We start from the raw sequence: 16468 nt of genomic DNA, 5'->3' as shown, positions 1-16468 counted from the left end.
AATGAATGCAATTTATAAATAGCATTAGTTTACGCGAAGCTAGCTTAGCGACTTCCTTACTTTGGGCACTGTTCTCAAAAAGTGCAGGATTCATGAACCTTTTCCTAACTCCATAACCTTAACCTACGCCGATCACCTAACCCCTCGCCGGCACACGTTAGATGCCACCGCCGCCGTCCACCATCTCCGACGATGATTCCTCTTACTTCCACGTCAGCAGTACTTCTTCCAACTTCACCAAAATCCTTACGATCTTCTCTTTTACCAGCTCTTCTACCTCTATATCGAGCTCGCCTCCGCAAAAAACTTAATCTGGTAATTTAACTTAAGTACTATTTCCATTTCTCTAATCTCAGCTTAACTTAATATACCAGCTTGTTTAAGTTAACTTAATGATGATGTCATTTTATTGTGTTATTTGATTTTTTGTAGAGAAGGTTGAGAAATGGAACTTGTAGGGCAGAGTTTGCAAACGACGCGCCAATCGCCGTCGCTATCGGTGCTTGCATTTTCAGCTCGTTGGTTTTTCCGACTACTTACACGGAGGATGATGACGGGGACTCCGTGATTGATTCTGCTGATGCGAGGTTTGCTGTTATGGGAATTATCAGCTTCATTCCGTATTTTAATTGGATGGTGAGATTTTTCGTCGCGTATTCATTCATTTGTTCTCGATTCACGTTTAGGGTTTAGAGTTGAGGTTTTAGCTGGTTTGACAATAACGTAAAAGCAGGGGCAGAAGCCTGTATATGTGTTAAGAAATCTACTAAATATGTGCAAAAATTAAATTCGGAATTCAGTTACTACCACTTGAGGTCCCTATCCTAAAATACAAAAATTCATTAAGTTTAAATCTTGGATCTGCCTCTGTGTAAAAGTAATTAATCTATTTAGAGGATGCATATAACTGATCCTAACTAATTTGAGATTGAGGTGTGGTTAATTGATTGATTTCATTTTTTACTTTGTAGAGTTGGGTTTTCGCGTGGTTGGATACTGGGAAGCAGCGTTACGCTGTTTATGCTCTTGTGTATTTGGCTCCATATTTAAGGTATGGAGCTCTCAAAACTTTAGTTTTCTAGCTGATGTTTTAGTATTCAGTATGTCTCTGCACCAGCCTCAATGAGTACATAATGATTTGGCTTCCTATCTAGGATGCTAAGGACCTATCTGCAGTTAACTGTATGAGCTACGATGATTGTGTTATAGAGGATATCAATTAAGTTGATAAGCATTTTTCTCAACTAATAATCTAAATAGCTAGACTACTTATTTGAACAAGTTTAAAAATTTGCTTATTCTAAAACACCTTTTGTCCTCTGGTTTCAGATTTGCTATTTTGAAATAGTTGCTTGTATATCTGGGATGTTTCTGTTGTTCAAATTAGTGTAATTCTAATTATCTTGTGAGCATTCTCTTTCTCCTTGTTAGATATATGATTTGTAGAATATCTTGAAGTTCTGCAGTTGCTTGAAGATTTAGGTTAGACTTAGTTAAACCTCGTTCTTATGGAGCTTGAACTCAAGATTTGAAGAAAGTATATTATATAATCCATCAACAAACGAATCATTAAACAATTGACTCAGTTTTCCTAATGCCTTCCTCTCCAACAACATATTAAAAAGGCCTTCCCGTCAGATAGTTGATGTAACAAACATGCTAAGAAACTGCTACTTGAGTACAAGACGTGCATGTACCTGAAGATCTCCAAATGTTTATACAATTTTCAGACTGAAATACTATAAATTAAAGTGAAGTGGTAAAGTAATCTTGACTATAACAAGCTATGTTACATGGATTTGTTTGTGGATATGTATCTAGTGCAGGGTGTCCGAAAGTATCCGGGAAGGGTATGCCAACCTTTTTGCTAATTTTAGGTGTATTTTGAAAAATCCGCATGAAATAGCCGCACCTTATCACAATTGTCATACACAGGTCATGGAAAATGAAGGATCCATGTAATATAGATGACAAGATAGGGCTCCTTTGTGCTCTCTTTCTATCAGCTTGCGCAAATACATTTATAGCATTGTACTCTCTGTTCCAGGAGTGGCTGCATATCCTTCTTGATTTCCATGATAAGCTACCAGTGTTAATGCGATTGTAAGATTTAGAGCCCGTTTGGACATAAAGTTTTTTCCTTTTTTCCAATAAAAAATTCACATTTTTTTCAAAATCAGCGTTTGTTCATAAAATTTCCAATTTTCACTTGAAGATACATTTTGGAAATTTTCGAAAATTTGAAAAACTCCAAAAAGCTGTTTTTCAAAATTTTCACTCAAATCACTCACAAAACTTCAAAAACAAACCCAAACTGAAATTTATGTCCAAGCACAACTCTAAATTTCAAATACCATTTTCACTTGAAATTTTTTTTCACCATTTTTTGGAATTTTACAATTCTTATGTCCAAACGCCTACTTAAAGTTTATTGCTTGGAAGACAATTTATCCTAACCGTTGGACTATAAACGCTTGTGAAAATTTGAAGTTTATTGTTAGTCTCAGAGGTGGCCCTAGGATTTTCACCAAGAAGCTTCAAAAAAAGGAAACAAAATGGTGCTAATGAAGCTCGAACACGGGACCTTTTATTTTTATTTTTATTTTTGATCAGGTAAGAAATTGTTTCATTAATCAAAGCATCCAGAGGATGCAGCATCTTACAAAAGAGAAAGCATAATCTAACAGTCCACTTAATTGTTCATGGAGCTAATAAAATCTAAAAGTAAATTCGAGCTATTAGCGTCATAATGATTACACCAAGCAAAAAGATTAAGAAGACATCTAGATTTTAAAATATATGTAGGAGTTGAAGTTCCTTCGAAACATCTTTGGTTCCTTTCTTTCCAAATAGTCCAAATACTGTAATGAGGGACCATCTTCCATATACTTCTGATGGGTTTCCCAACTCTCATGTTGTTCCAGCTTACAAAAACTTCCTTCAAAGATCCTGGCATAACCCAACTAATACCAAAAAGTGTACTGAACATGTCCCATATACCTTTGGCCACTACACAATGTAAAAAGAGATGGTCTATATCTTCACGGTCATTTTTACAAGTGTAGCATCTGTTGCACAGTATAAACTTGCATCTTCCCTTCTATAAATCTTGAATCTTCCTAATCATTGCTCTAATATATTCCTTAAGTCAAGGGGGATTCAGTAGCGTGAGCGCACGCACATAGATATACACATTATTTTACCTATAAAACAGTGAAGCTTTCTGACGAAGGAGGTTCAGTTGAACCCCCTTGAATCAAGACAAGTCTGCTTCTGATTAATCTGTAGACATGCTAAGCTACTTTATGCTGAAGGCAGTAAAGCATAAGCCTGATTTTAATGCCACTCTTAATGCAAAAGATTATTCTAGTGGTCGCCCTTGTATATTGTTGAATAAATCTTTTAACACCCTCTGAATGGCAAAAGTAGATGATGTTTCTTTATGTCAAACCTCTAAACGCTGCTATACGATTGAAAAGATGGTCAATAGCTTTTCCCAAAATTTTCCTTCAAATAGTGAAAGCTCTCACTTGCTCTTTTGTTTCATTGTGGATAACATCGGATTCTAAGGAAAGTGGTATTCTCTGCTGCAGTAGCTTTAGCCAAAGCAACTACTTCAGTTTTTTTAAATGTTTAATTGAGTCGTTTTGCCTTTATATTGGTAACCAGGCATTTCATTCTCATACTGATGTTCTTTTATGCATGCAGAACCAATCTGTCTCTTTCTCCTGAAGACAGCTGGCTACCAATTGCTAGCATCCTCTTGTGCATCTTCCACATTCAAGTAATATATCTACAGTCTATCTCAAACTCAATAAATCAATTATACTGAGGTCCTAATTAGAAATATTCTCTGGTTCCAGCTAGAAGTAAGTATCAAAAATGGAGATTTTCAGGCATTGAACAAATTTACTGGGACTGGAGAGGAACTATCATCAGTTTCTAGGAAGAAAGATGATAGCATCTCTGAAGAGGTATCAATCACTTGAAATGCTTATTACAAAAACTAAATGATTTAGAAGTTTAATATTCGTATCTAATATTTTTTTCAAAATGGATTGAAGGAGGAAACAAACGATCATAAGAACTTGCCTTCAGCACAAGAAGAATCAAGAGATGAGATAAGGAGGTGGGAAATTTCTAGAAGGCCTTCCGGAAATCCTGAGGACTTGAATGAAGATGAAGAAGATCTTAGTGGAAGGAAACACTAAATTTGCCTGCTTAAGCTCAGTTTTGAGGAGCTCAAAGCCAATCCTTTGATGGAGCACAATATATGCTGGAGTATAACTATGTAGGTAGTTCAGCGACGGAAAAAATTAAGCACTTCTGTGTCCGCGAAAGTAGATTGATCTTAATGTGCTATGATTCAACTCTGCACCAGATATCTAAATGGTCTGTTATCAAGATTGGATCAGCGCAGACTATTTTTTCACAGCTGTAGTATGACTGACTTATCTGTTTTTGATTGTATTTTAGTGGGGTTTTCCCCTCGTGTTGTTTCTCTATCTGAGCTCTATTTGGATCACCCCTAATGGGTGATAGTGTTGGGAGTCGATGAAAGCTTGTAATTTTAGTTTTTTGACACTGAACATCCTTGAGTTTCTTGCTATGTTGGCAGGTCTCAGCTCAGAAATTGTGTAATTTCATCAGGAAGAATTTTAGTATCTTAAATTCTTAAATTCCAGTATTTGCAGTGCATCAAATTATTGCATAGAAACCTTGCCTATTCAACAGTAAAAAATAGTGGTCATAGACCCTAAAGTCCAACGATATCAACAGCAAATTATATCTTAATCCCCAAGCAAAATAATTTGTAGTGTTGGAAAGAAATAAATTAACACTAAATCACTTGTCGATAAGAGAAGGGAGATTAGAAAATATCAATAAAAATTTTAATATAGCAAAGGAAAAGTATAGACATCAAAATATTCCTGCCCCGTCTGTCATAATTTACTTTTTCCAATTTTGAAGCCGACTAAAATCGTTTAATTGCCACCTTTGCTTTTACTTATTTATTATGCATTTTTAAAGTAATATTTTCTACTTAAGAAATAGTCTACTTTATTTATTAAAAAAAATCACTCTTAGGGGTGGTCTGATAGGAGGTATTAGAAAAAATAATGCAAGCATTAGCTCTATGCTTTACTAATACCTTGTTTGGTATATTTTTTTTTAACCTGTGTATAACTAATACTCATACTTGGTATTATCTTATGTATAAATAATGCATAGAAAACATGACATTAGTAATACCAAGGCTACTAATGCATGCATTAGGTTGGTTAAAGATAAAATTATCCTTAAAGTCCCTTAAAACTTGAGAATATGAACGGTATTTTTGTAAACAACTATTTTTCTTAAAAATTATACAATGCATTATAATTTTAATACACCACAACAAACAATATATAAAAAATATTATCTGCATAACTAATACTTGTATTACTAACCTATACATTAAATCCATGCATTACTAATACATTCCGCACTATGTTATGCACCGTAGCAAAAGACTCCTTGGTTGTTACACTTCACGTTTCCTTTCCCTAGACGCAGCTCGCGCCTGGCATTTGCGCTTAGAAGCTTTGTTAGTTATATTAGTTAAAATCCATTCTAATATTCCTTTCTCATTCCAGAAGAAGAACAGAATCCCTAAAAAGCTGAGCTTAGTCTCTCTAAATCAATGGCGGAATCAGGCACTGATGCAAAGACAAAGCTGATAGTAGAGCTTGTACTCTCCGCTGCTACGGCAGCTTTAGGGATGGTTTTCATATTCGCTGGGCTTCGTCATCTCGATCCCAATCGCGAAGCTTCTAAGAGAGCTCTCGAATCCCGCAAACAGCTCTCTAAACGCTTAGGTCGTCCTCTTATCCACACCACTCCTTATGAGGTAAACTCAGAAAATACGAAATGGTCAATATATCTAAATTTTTTTTTTATCTCTATTCATGCACCATTTTCGCTATATTTTGGATTTTGTTTTAGAAACTAGTAGTTTATAAAAGTACTACATATCACGGTTGATGGAAATTTTAGTTTATTTTACTTTTTACGATGGTGGTGCTCGGGTCAGCTTGAGCACACCTTGATTATTTCCACCGCGTACTTGCTACACAAGCACATGTACTGACTAACTCTGCCACAAACGCTTAGGCCGAGAAATCACCTAGTCATTTTTGTCTCTGTTGGGATTTAAACCTGAGACCTCATAGTTTTTCTCACTTCATTGACCACTGGCTATAGCCTTGGATGTTATCGTGGTTGATAGAAAATTCTTTTAAAATAATTTTGTAAAAACCATAGTAAGAAAATGTTTGACTCTCAAGTGTTAATAGTTTATAATGTCGTACAATGATGTAAAACGGGACAGAGTGGAGTAAGGCTTAATTATGATGCTTACTTACATCCCGCTTAGCAGTATGGAAAGTTAGAGAACCTCTAATGTTAGGGAACTCACAAATTATTGACTGTCAGAGTGAAATGTGGCCAAATAGAGTGAAATGGCAGTGTGAATTCATATGCCGACCCCAACTAGCTTGCGGTTGAGGCGTAGTTGTTGTTGTTGGTGACAATTTTACAGGATATGATTGCTGGGATTGTTGTGGTTTGATCTTCTTGGAAAATTTGGTCTCCATTTATTGAGTAACTCTTTGCAGGATATGATTGCTGGGGATGTTGTGAATCCAGACCACATAGATGTGGAGTTTGATTCGATTGGGGGGCTGGATGGGATTAAGGATACTTTGTTTCAGCTGGCCATTTTACCTCTACGAAGGCCTGAATTGTTTTGTCATGGGAAATTGCTTGGTCCAATGAAAGGGGTTCTGTTGTATGGACCACCTGGGACAGGGAAGACAATGCTTGCTAAAGCCATTGCTAAAGAGTCTGGTGCTGTGTTCATTAATGTGAAGGTTTCTACTCTCATGAGCAAGTGGTTTGGTGATGCGCAAAAGCTTGGTGAGTATTTTGAATTTCCTTTGCGTAGCTAAGTATGTTTTACATTAGAGGTCTAACTAAATTTTTGTTCTGTCTTTTGATTGAAAACTCCATATTAAGTGCAATGATCTGTTTGGTGGGGTAGATAAGAAATTGGAGGGGTTGATTTAGCATGCTAAGAATTTGATATATGAAAACTTTTTACTTTCCTTTCATGCTTAGGAGTCAGGAGGGAATGTATTTCTTAAATGATGCTCAATTTGTTTGCTAGTGTCCTGAATGTTTTATGAAGGAGCTACTCCAATCTGTCTTTACAGTAATGTGGTGTCGCTGATAAGAAGAAAGTGGAAAGGTTTAGGAGCTATGGAGGGGTTAGGTTTTAGGAAGTGGAGTCATGGGATGCAGATTCAGCACGCTATCTTCCTTCATGAGTGAATTTTGTAGCAAGGGATTGACTTTCTATTGCTAACAAATGCAGTTACTGGAAAGTGGGAAGGAAAGAAGACGAAACTGGATAAGGCTAGACTGCATATTCATCTGCATGCTATATCAGCATTAACTAGCTATATGTTCATAATAAGCACATGATCTTTTGTTTTTCTCTTTAACCTTTCTTTCCTCTCCTTATCTGTTTTTGGTTTGGTTTTTTGTTGCAGTTGCTGCTATTTTTGGTTTGGCCTATAAGCTCCAGCCTGCTATAATATTTATTGATGAAGTTGACAGCTTTTTGGGCCAGCGTCGTGCAAGTGAGACTGAAATGCTGACTAGCATGAAAACTGAGTTCATGGCCTTATGGGATGGTTTTACTACTGATCGTGAGTAACTATCTGCGAATAGCTGGTTCTTTTTTGGCTTCACTTCATATTCAAATTCACATATAAATTTTGCTTTTAGTCATGGAAATTTATAGCACTCTTGTACTTTCACGTTTGGGTCTTCTTTGTTTGAAATATTTATGTAGCATCTACTTAACGGTGTTTTGGAAGAATGCTATATAATTCAGTAAACTGTGCTTGGATTGATATACTATTTTATAATAGTTTACTTTCTATCTTAATGCTGTAGGATACAGATATTTATAAGTTACATCAGCACTAGCTGACTAGTTATGTTAAAGAATTGATACATTAGCTTGTATTTTAAGGAGTGTTTGTATAACCATTAGGCATAGTATGTCCAAGGAATGCATCCTAGCAAGTACAATTGACTTGCTTTAGAAAGGAGGGGGTGGGGGCTAGATACCTCCTAGTGTTACGTCAATGAGGATTAGAGGCTCTTAGCATTGTTACCTTTTCCCTTATTATAGGTATCTTTATAGTGTGGTTGGGTCGGCTATGTATCCAGGGTCTTAGCATTATTTTTTACTCCAAATTATTGAGTATTAGAGTGAAACAGCTCCATGTGGAGTGAAATGGATTTTGAGGATTCATAGCTGACCTCAACTAGCTTGAGATTGATTTTTGCTTATACAACAATAACTATGCCTCAATTCAGCTATTTCTCAACTTTGATGGAATTAAGTGGTCAATGCCTGGGATCTCACAGGATTTTTAAGTTGGTGGTATAGGCAAGGGTTGGGCAAAGTGAGAAAGAGCTGGTGGCATACAACTCCAACTTGTATCTGGTGGGTGATTTGGAGAGACTCAAGATCTTTTGAAGGCAAACAAAAATCATCCACAAGAATAAATTATGTTGTATATTGTTATTTCACTTTCGTGTAAAAAGGAATATGCAAATGAGGCAGAAACTTTAATTCCTAGAATCCCTCTAAGATTAGAAGAGGGCTACACTTTTGTTTGTTTTCTCACTTGTACAGAAAATTCCAGCACTACCTTTGTGCTGTTATGAGTACCACTATTACCATTTCAAGAAAAAAACTTACTATGCCTCTATCACAAACAAATTAGGGTCGGGTATATGATTTCTCACTTCTCCATTTAAGCTCAGCTCATGTTATCATCATACCAAATAAAAATAAGGCAGAATAGCCTAGTAGACCCCTAAACTTGTTCCGGTTTGACATTCCGGTCCTTCTACATTGTTTTTATCCAAACTCTTTTACTTAATCAAAACATATATTTTAAACCCCCCTGACCGTTGACCGATCATATGTGGCAACATTATGGCTGAGTTGGACAACAAGCGTGTAATTCACGCATACAATGAGCGTGAACATAAATAATTGGCCTAAGAAATGATTGAACTAAGAAGAAAATAATAATAAAAATGAAAAAAACAGTAAAATTTAAAGGAAAAAAACTAATCCCCCTTCCCGTTCTTCCCCAAAAACCATCTCCCATTTCTATTTCTTTTTCTCTTTCTTCCCCTTCCCGCCTTTGTGCTGTTATGAGTACCACTATTACCATTTCAAGAAAAAAACTTACTATGCCTCTATCACAAACAAATTAGGGTCGGGTATATGATTTCTCACTTCTCCATTTAAGCTCAGCTCATGTTATCATCATACCAAATAAAAATAAGGCAGAATAGCCTAGTAGACCCCTAAACTTGTTCCGGTTTGACATTCCGGTCCTTCTACATTGTTTTTATCCAAACTCTTTTACTTAATCAAAACATATATTTTAAACCCCCCTGACCGTTGACCGATCATATGTGGCAACATTATGGCTGAGTTGGACAACAAGCGTGTAATTCACGCATACAACGAGCGTGAACATAAATAATTGGCCTAAGAAATGATTGAACTAAGAAGAAAATAATAATAAAAATGAAAAAAACAGTAAAATTTAAAGGAAAAAAACTAACCCCCCTTCCCGTTCTTCCCCAAAAACCATCTCCCATTTCTATTTCTTTTTCTCTTTCTTCCCCTTCCCGCCTTTGTGCTGTTATGAGTACCACTCCCCCAACCTGCACCCCCTTCCCGTTCTCCCTCCCAATTTTCACCCAAAAACCATTTTAATCATTGTAATTTCTAGATTTCTAAAGAGCAAAGGATGGGTTGTTCGATTTTAACGGAGAAGTGAATTTGCTTTTTTGAAAAAAAAAATCTGTTCAGTTTATCTAGAAATGAAGTGTGTTGTTTGTCAATAATAAGAAACCAATGGAGAATGAAGATTGATCTCTAGATAATGGAGATGGTTGGGAAGTGAATTTATCTTTTTGGTTGTATCAGTGAAGGAATAAAGATGGAGGAGTGCGGAAGTGTTCTCCGGTGGCCGGAGGAATTTTCCAGCAATGGCAGCGGTGGAGTTGTTGGCGGTAAGGATAAGAGATGGTGGAGTAGGAAAACAAAATGAAGATAAAGTCAAAAAATAAAAGCAAAAGTCAAAAAGGGTTAGTTTTTATTTTTTGTAAAATAAAAAATGACATGGAATATTTTATCCCATGTGGATTATGATATTGCGCGATTGTGAGATACACATCGTCACAAGGTTTCAAAACATAGATTTTGATCAAGTAGAAGGGGTTGGATGAAAGAAAGTGAAATAGAAGGACCGGGATGTCAAACCGAAACAAGTACAAGTGTTTACTAGGCTATTCTGCCTAAATATAAGTGAGAAATAATTTAACTATATAAAAATAATAGTAACAATAATTTTAATAATAATAATTATTATTATATTAGAAGTTCTCTAACAAGACTAAATTGTACTCCCGCTAGTAGATATCACCTATATGACTTTTTTCTTCCATTGTGTCTTATCTTTAGCGAAGTCTGCATTGATCCCAAGAAATACTAGGCTTTACGAGACAACTTCGTTCCCATGAGATTTTAGGTCTACCTTGTCCGCGACCCCAACTTGTTTGAAAAGTGAGCTTAAATTGATGTTTACATATTTCCATAAAAAAAGGAACTAGCTTCAGATTGCTGTTTAGTTGTTTCAGTTCTTGTTCTATAAGTAATTGTATACATAAATAGTTTTTCATCTTAAATATATATACATAAGAAGAACAGCTGTGTTGTTTAAAAGAAGAAGACAGGACGGAGGTGGAACACGTGACCAGAGTTTTATTCTGAACCTTCTCTACCAGTGTGCCGGGATTGGTGTTTAGCCAATCTAAAAACTGTATCAATCAATCAACTAATATTAGTTGGAGAATCAGTTTAAAAATTTATACTCATCTTTTCAATTAAATAGGATCATATAGATACATGTATGGTAAATTATTAGGCGAAGCAGTCTTGCCACACTGTTCACTGCAATTTTGTTCCGCCCCTGCCTTGGTAGCTTTATTGCTTTAGTTTGTTAGGGAATTATATCTTATTTTGACATGCTTCCCATTGTTACTTGGTGCTTTTTGTATGAATTTCTTGCAGAAAATGTGGCCTTATACAACATGTTTCATGAATGCTATGCTATATGTAAGTGATAAAGGAATGAATTTTCCTTCTCTGCAGAGAATGCTAGAGTTATGGTCCTGGCAGCAACCAATCGCCCAACTGACCTTGATGAGGCAATACTTAGGCGCTTTTCTCAGTCATTTGAGATTGGGAAACCTTCCCTTAGTGATAGAACAAAGATATTTAAGGTAGTATTGAAGGGTGAGAGAATTGAAGATAACGTTGACTTTGATCGACTTGCTGGCTTGTGTGAGGGATACACTGGTTCAGACATTCTCGAGGCCTGCAAGCTAGCTGCCTTTATTCCTCTTAGGGAGTATTTGCAAGATGAGAAGAAAGGAAAGCAATCACAGGTGGCTATATACTTCCGCAAGTTGTTATTGTAATTGATTGTTATTATCTGCTTTTCCCGCAACAGCATACGTGGGGTTATGCATGCGCGTCATAGATCAAATATTTGTGCAATTGACTATGACTTCTAAATACACATGGTAACTGTGCATTTTAATGATTTGCTCCCCGATCTGGAAGTACAGGTGTACTGTGGCAACGGCCTCCTTGAGTGTGCCTGTCAAACTGACTTTTAATAATGTTATTTTGGCAGAAGATATGATATAATTCGGAGGTCGGAAAAGTTGTATTTCATCTTTTGGTTTACTTTACATTCTGATCATTGGAACTGCCAGAGAAGTGGAAAACTCTTCTCATATAGGCAATGCAGATGTCTGGAATCATACTGCCCAGTCATGTTTTATCTTAATGTGGTTGATATTAAATGGAGCCTATTCTTACATGTTAATCACTTTAGATATGGTGTTGCTTCAATGATGATTAGTTGTGACTAAGAATCTTCTGGCAAGTCTACAATTTCACAGTTTCACTATATATTACAATCCTCATCTAAGCAAAGATTGATCTGTTGTTTATGTTACAGGCTCCAAGGCCATTGTCACAGTCTGATCTAGAGACAGCTTTGGCTCAATCAAAGAAGACCAAGATTACTGCTAGGAAACCTGCTGTAGTGAGCTTTCGGTTGGATGATTATGAGGTCTCACTTCCGATTTTGGATTATATCAAAATGTTCATTCGTCGAGTGTTGCGCGATAGATGCTGCAATGAGGCAGATTATTGTGGTTTATATACTTTTACGTTTTCGTTTAGTGACAAGATATTCTTTCATACTTGCAGGATTTAGACTGAAGCTGGCTCCAGCAGGAGGTAGTATGGTGTTCAAGTGATGACTATAGGCATCTATTGATGAGATCATTCCATAGGCCTTTTCCATTCGGAGAATCTCAATGCTCTAACCTGCTTAGGAATTTGGAAGATAGATAGGTCATTTAACTTCATTGCTTCAATGTTGTAAATACCATGAAAAAATAGAGGAATTACATTAGTACAAGCTCATTTAACTTCATTGTCTTTGGAAGGATCCAAATGATAGCTATTCCTGATAATTTGAATGATGGAAAAGAACTCAAGTGCAATTTTATTCCTTCTGATTTTATGACTCTTCATTTTGTTTTTTGGGTGTTGTGGGGGGAGGGGGGTCCATTCACTGTCCTTGACATGGTACGCTGGGTTGATCAATTTCTTTCGGTCGACACAATTTCACTGTCCTTGAGATGGTGCTTACGGACACAATCGCAAGTATTATTCTATTTAAGGACTATAAGTTCAGTTTACTGCATATACAACTTTTAAAAATAATAAATAAGCAACAAGGCGTTTAAATTTTATCTGCTTCTGAAATTGATCTATCAATAGGAAAGGGGCTCAAAATCCTCAACTTAAAGCATAAATCCAGGCCAACACCAGCAAAAAGAAAGATCAAAAGATTCTCAGAGACATAGACCGCGCCATCAAGAGCATGAGACGAGAAGCTGCCAGCATCCAACTCTAATGGTGGTCCACCTCCAAGTGTAGCTAGGCCTACATCGAATGTTTAGTTTATAAATACCAAAATTATTGCGGAAACTTTCTTTGGCAAGACCAGGATAATACAGCAAATTGAATGGACTAGAATATGTGTGCATCAGCATACTAGTTGCAGCCAAGAAACAATAACCTTGAGAACATCCTTTGTCAGCTGATTGAACTCTTAATGTAATCAATCAGTCAATCAAGCATCCCTCGAATCTAAACAAGTTGAGAATTACCAAAGACAATGGAAGGAGAAAAGTGACACAGTACAGTGACTTAGTATGAGGATATAATACCTTTCACAAAACCAAATGCTGCGGATGTCCCTGACTTGAGCTGAAAATTGTCCAAGTCTCTTCTTACAGCATAGCGAAAGGTTACACCAAACAAAGCACAGCTAATAAAGGTTATTGAAAGAGGGAGTATTAGCTCCGAATAGCTGGTGATTCGACTTAAGGAAATGGGAAGCGCTGCAAGCGTGCCAACAACTGCAGAAATTGAAGCTGCTTTTATGGATTCTACTCTCTCCTCATCTCTATTTATTGTATCTCCGTCTGTTCCCCTGGAAGCATCATCACTAACGCTGAGGGAGCGCTCAGCTTCTTCAATCATTGCTCTTGCTTCTGAAATATCTTTCTGGCATTCTGCAATCTTCAATTGCATCAACCAATCAGTATCTTAACTATAGCATGTAGCAACAATTGTTCTCGAAAAGCTTTAATGACTTCTTAGAGCATCTGCAAGACTATGAACTATGCTAACATTATTCTTAAGACGTTCGGAAACTTGAAACACACTCCCTACTTAAGGTGCTAAAACATGTCAATCAATCATTCAACTATGTGTCAATTTCAAAGTAGTTGTGGTCAGCTATATAATTCCTTTCTAGCTCTCAATCTTATCCCATATGGGCATACAAGGTGCTAAAACAAGATTTCCGTAAATTGGACTGAGGTCGCTTGAGAGTCCCCTTTACCCAGTTTAACTTGGTAAGCAGTTTGTTTGCAGTCCCTTATGATGATGCATTAGTTATTTCGCCCACATAATCAAGTAAATCCATTGTGATCTCGAAAAACATAGAATTTATATCTACAGTCTATTCTAAAGCTTCCGAGTTGAAGTGCCAACTAATATTGTCAAATGCTCATTTGAGGCGCGCTTAAACCCTGAAGCTCAAAAGCTCAGTGCATGCGCTTCGCTCCTGTGCCTAAAAGCAATGATGCACTTGTTCCTTTGTACATAGAGTTAGCTAGTCAATTGCACACATGTTATTCAATCAAATTATTATGCAAGAATAGCTAGACCTAGTAAAGCATAAATTTAAGAGTGAGGAATAAGGGAGAAAAAGGATTTTAACATATGATACACTGACAATGAAGAGATTTATGCAAGCACCAATGTATTGAAATTTATGGGTTCTGAATTTGCCGCCGAACTGAAGAAGTATCAGACAGGTTGGAGTTCTTACCCTCTTGGGACTCCATGGACCAAGATCTGCTTTTATTATATGGTCAATACCGATCTACTTTAGTAGATCATATGGATGTAGAAAAAGCTTCTAATTTGTATAAAATTAATTAACGGATTTCCTAGTACAAATACAAGGTCTAAGAAAACTCCGTCTTCTATAGTAGTATTAGAATACAAAAGTTAAATTGAAAAGAAAAAAAAAAACTGACCTCAGAAGTTGTAGTTTCAAGCTGAGTTATATAATCCTTCAACAATTTAACTTCCAATTCTTGTCTTTCAATATCGGCAAGTTCTTTCTTAGCCATTTCTACTCTTTGAGTTGCTTTCTCCAACCCATCAAGCAAAACCCGGTTTTCTTCTCTGTTCAGAAGTTCCTCTACTCTTTCGTCCACAATACCAGTCAGTGCATCCTTCAAACTCCCCGTTTCACCATTTCCTGAGCTATTATTATTAATATTATTACTATTGCTGCAATTTATAGTTAGAAATTTTACCCGTGAAAATGAAGCTGTGTCTGAGAATTTCAATGGAATAAATACTCTTTTGCTAAAGAGGATTTTTGGGTGTGGAAGTAATGAAGAAATTGAGGTGGCTACGGTGGTCTTCATAATGTATTCTCCGGCGGAAGTGGCCGTCGATAAAGAGCGTGGCACAGCTTTTTTTCCTTATCGTCTTGAAAACGATTGTTTGGTCTTTTCGCTAATGCATTGTTTGGATGGTTGTTAACTATTGTTTCACAATCATATTGTATTGTATCGTTTGATAAATATAATATTTGGATAGATTGTGTTATTTGCCGTCATTTTATAATATCATACACCGCAATATGAAGAATAAACTTATAATATTATAAAAAAAATTATGATACGGTATATAAAAAGGTAGGGTAAATGATAAAATAAAATTATTTAATAATAATGAAGGGTGAGATTGAGAGAAAAATACAAGGTAACGACGCGATCACACCAAATCAGCCGTTACATAAAGTGACATATTTCGTCCTTACGTAACGATAGATTTAACGATACGACACAATTAAATTTAAGTAACAATCAAACAAACATCGTATTTAAAATAACAATACGATACAATACAATAGATAACAACCATCCAAACAAGCTGTAACGCAAATATACTAATTTTTGGGGGAATTAGTTAAATGATAAATATAATTCTATATATCTAATTGGATTTAAAAACTTTAGTTAGTGATCTTATGGGTCCCATTAACTTATAAAGAAGAAGCACATATTGAAATTAATAATAAAAAACTAGAAAAGTAATTTTGTAATATCCAAAGTAAAATTTTTCAACTGGATATTGAAGTGTACCTTATTGAAATTAATAATAAAAAAATAGAAACGTAATTTTGTAATATCCAAAGTAAAATTTTTCCTTTGGCTATTGCATGTTTATTTTCTATTATAAAACTAATGGAGAAGAGTAAAAAAAAAATTGTCTAATGACAACTAATAAAGAACTGAACAAGCAATAATTTTATAACTTGATTTTAACCAAGGCCAAAAAGGGCATCACAAGTAATGATTTCATACATAATTAGCCATTATATGTTAGTTGCTTCTTCTTTTCCATTTTCACTTTGCGGCCATCTTTTAGCATATTTCTAAAAGAATCTTTTTTAGTGATCTTTACTCTCTTGAGTTTGATTGTTAAGTTCAACAATTTGATTGTAGTGATTTCAGTTCCCTAACATCTTTTAGTGTGCAGAAGCAAGTGTGTGAACCAATTCTCCATATTGTTCCAGCAAGTGTCAAGCAAAATCTTCAAAACTTGCTAAATATAAATATATATACTTGCATATTCATACTTGAAACT

At 35.8% G+C, this 16468-nt stretch overlaps 3 protein-coding genes across 3 annotated transcripts; 2 read left to right on the top strand and 1 right to left on the bottom strand.

Moving 5' to 3' along the window:
- The first annotated feature begins 21 nt into the window (after positions 1-21).
- On the top strand, positions 22-4679 carry LOC107820761 (uncharacterized). The gene is made up of 6 exons (XM_016647103.2): positions 22-315; positions 433-636; positions 972-1051; positions 3709-3784; positions 3864-3974; positions 4065-4679. The coding sequence occupies exons 1-6, from the start codon at positions 193-195 to the stop codon at positions 4209-4211; spliced, it is 741 nt and encodes a 246-aa protein (XP_016502589.1). The 5' UTR covers positions 22-192; the 3' UTR covers positions 4212-4679.
- Positions 4680-5527: 848 nt separating this feature from the next.
- LOC107820760 (uncharacterized) lies at positions 5528-12752 on the top strand. Its single transcript, XM_075246361.1, has 6 exons — positions 5528-5890; positions 6657-6957; positions 7593-7751; positions 11297-11592; positions 12174-12287; positions 12428-12752. Exons 1-6 carry the CDS (start codon positions 5684-5686, stop codon positions 12437-12439), a joined length of 1089 nt encoding a protein of 362 aa, XP_075102462.1. The 5' UTR covers positions 5528-5683; the 3' UTR covers positions 12440-12752.
- Positions 12753-12871: 119 nt separating this feature from the next.
- LOC107765704 (uncharacterized) lies at positions 12872-15366 on the bottom strand. The gene is made up of 3 exons (XM_016584379.2): positions 14842-15366; positions 13459-13813; positions 12872-13171 (listed from the first exon to the last, which is right to left on the bottom strand). Exons 1-3 carry the CDS (start codon positions 15238-15240, stop codon positions 12969-12971), a joined length of 957 nt encoding a protein of 318 aa, XP_016439865.1. The 5' UTR covers positions 15241-15366; the 3' UTR covers positions 12872-12968.
- Between the last annotated feature and the right edge of the window lie 1102 nt (positions 15367-16468).

This window comes from Nicotiana tabacum, chromosome 23 (assembly GCF_000715075.1).
Source record: "Nicotiana tabacum cultivar K326 chromosome 23, ASM71507v2, whole genome shotgun sequence".
NCBI classification, from domain to species: Eukaryota; Viridiplantae; Streptophyta; class Magnoliopsida; order Solanales; family Solanaceae; genus Nicotiana; species Nicotiana tabacum.
The sequence above is the reverse complement of the archived record's forward strand: the minus strand, read 5'-3'. Positions and strand labels throughout refer to the sequence as shown.

What these genes read in the sequence shown, in the direction of transcription:
- LOC107765704 (XM_016584379.2), bottom strand. Translation starts at nt 15,240, where the DNA reads ATGAAGACCACCGTAGCCACCTCAATTTCTTCATTACTTCCACACCCA. An exon ending in TTGAAACTACAACTTCTGAG is followed by an intron (nt 13,814 to 14,841) that starts GTCAGTTTTTTT and finishes ATGCAATTGAAG; the next exon opens with ATTGCAGAATGCCAGAAAGA. An exon ending in AGCATTTGGTTTTGTGAAAG is followed by an intron (nt 13,172 to 13,458) that starts GTATTATATCCT and finishes CATTCGATGTAG; the next exon opens with GCCTAGCTACACTTGGAGGT.
- LOC107820761 (XM_016647103.2), top strand. Translation starts at nt 193, where the DNA reads ATGATTCCTCTTACTTCCACGTCAGCAGTACTTCTTCCAACTTCACCA. An exon ending in TCCGCAAAAAACTTAATCTG is followed by an intron (nt 316 to 432) that starts GTAATTTAACTT and finishes GATTTTTTGTAG; the next exon opens with AGAAGGTTGAGAAATGGAAC. An exon ending in TTCCGTATTTTAATTGGATG is followed by an intron (nt 637 to 971) that starts GTGAGATTTTTC and finishes TTTACTTTGTAG; the next exon opens with AGTTGGGTTTTCGCGTGGTT.
- LOC107820760 (XM_075246361.1), top strand. Translation starts at nt 5,684, where the DNA reads ATGGCGGAATCAGGCACTGATGCAAAGACAAAGCTGATAGTAGAGCTT. An exon ending in TCCACACCACTCCTTATGAG is followed by an intron (nt 5,891 to 6,656) that starts GTAAACTCAGAA and finishes AACTCTTTGCAG; the next exon opens with GATATGATTGCTGGGGATGT. An exon ending in AGAAAGGAAAGCAATCACAG is followed by an intron (nt 11,593 to 12,173) that starts GTGGCTATATAC and finishes TTTATGTTACAG; the next exon opens with GCTCCAAGGCCATTGTCACA.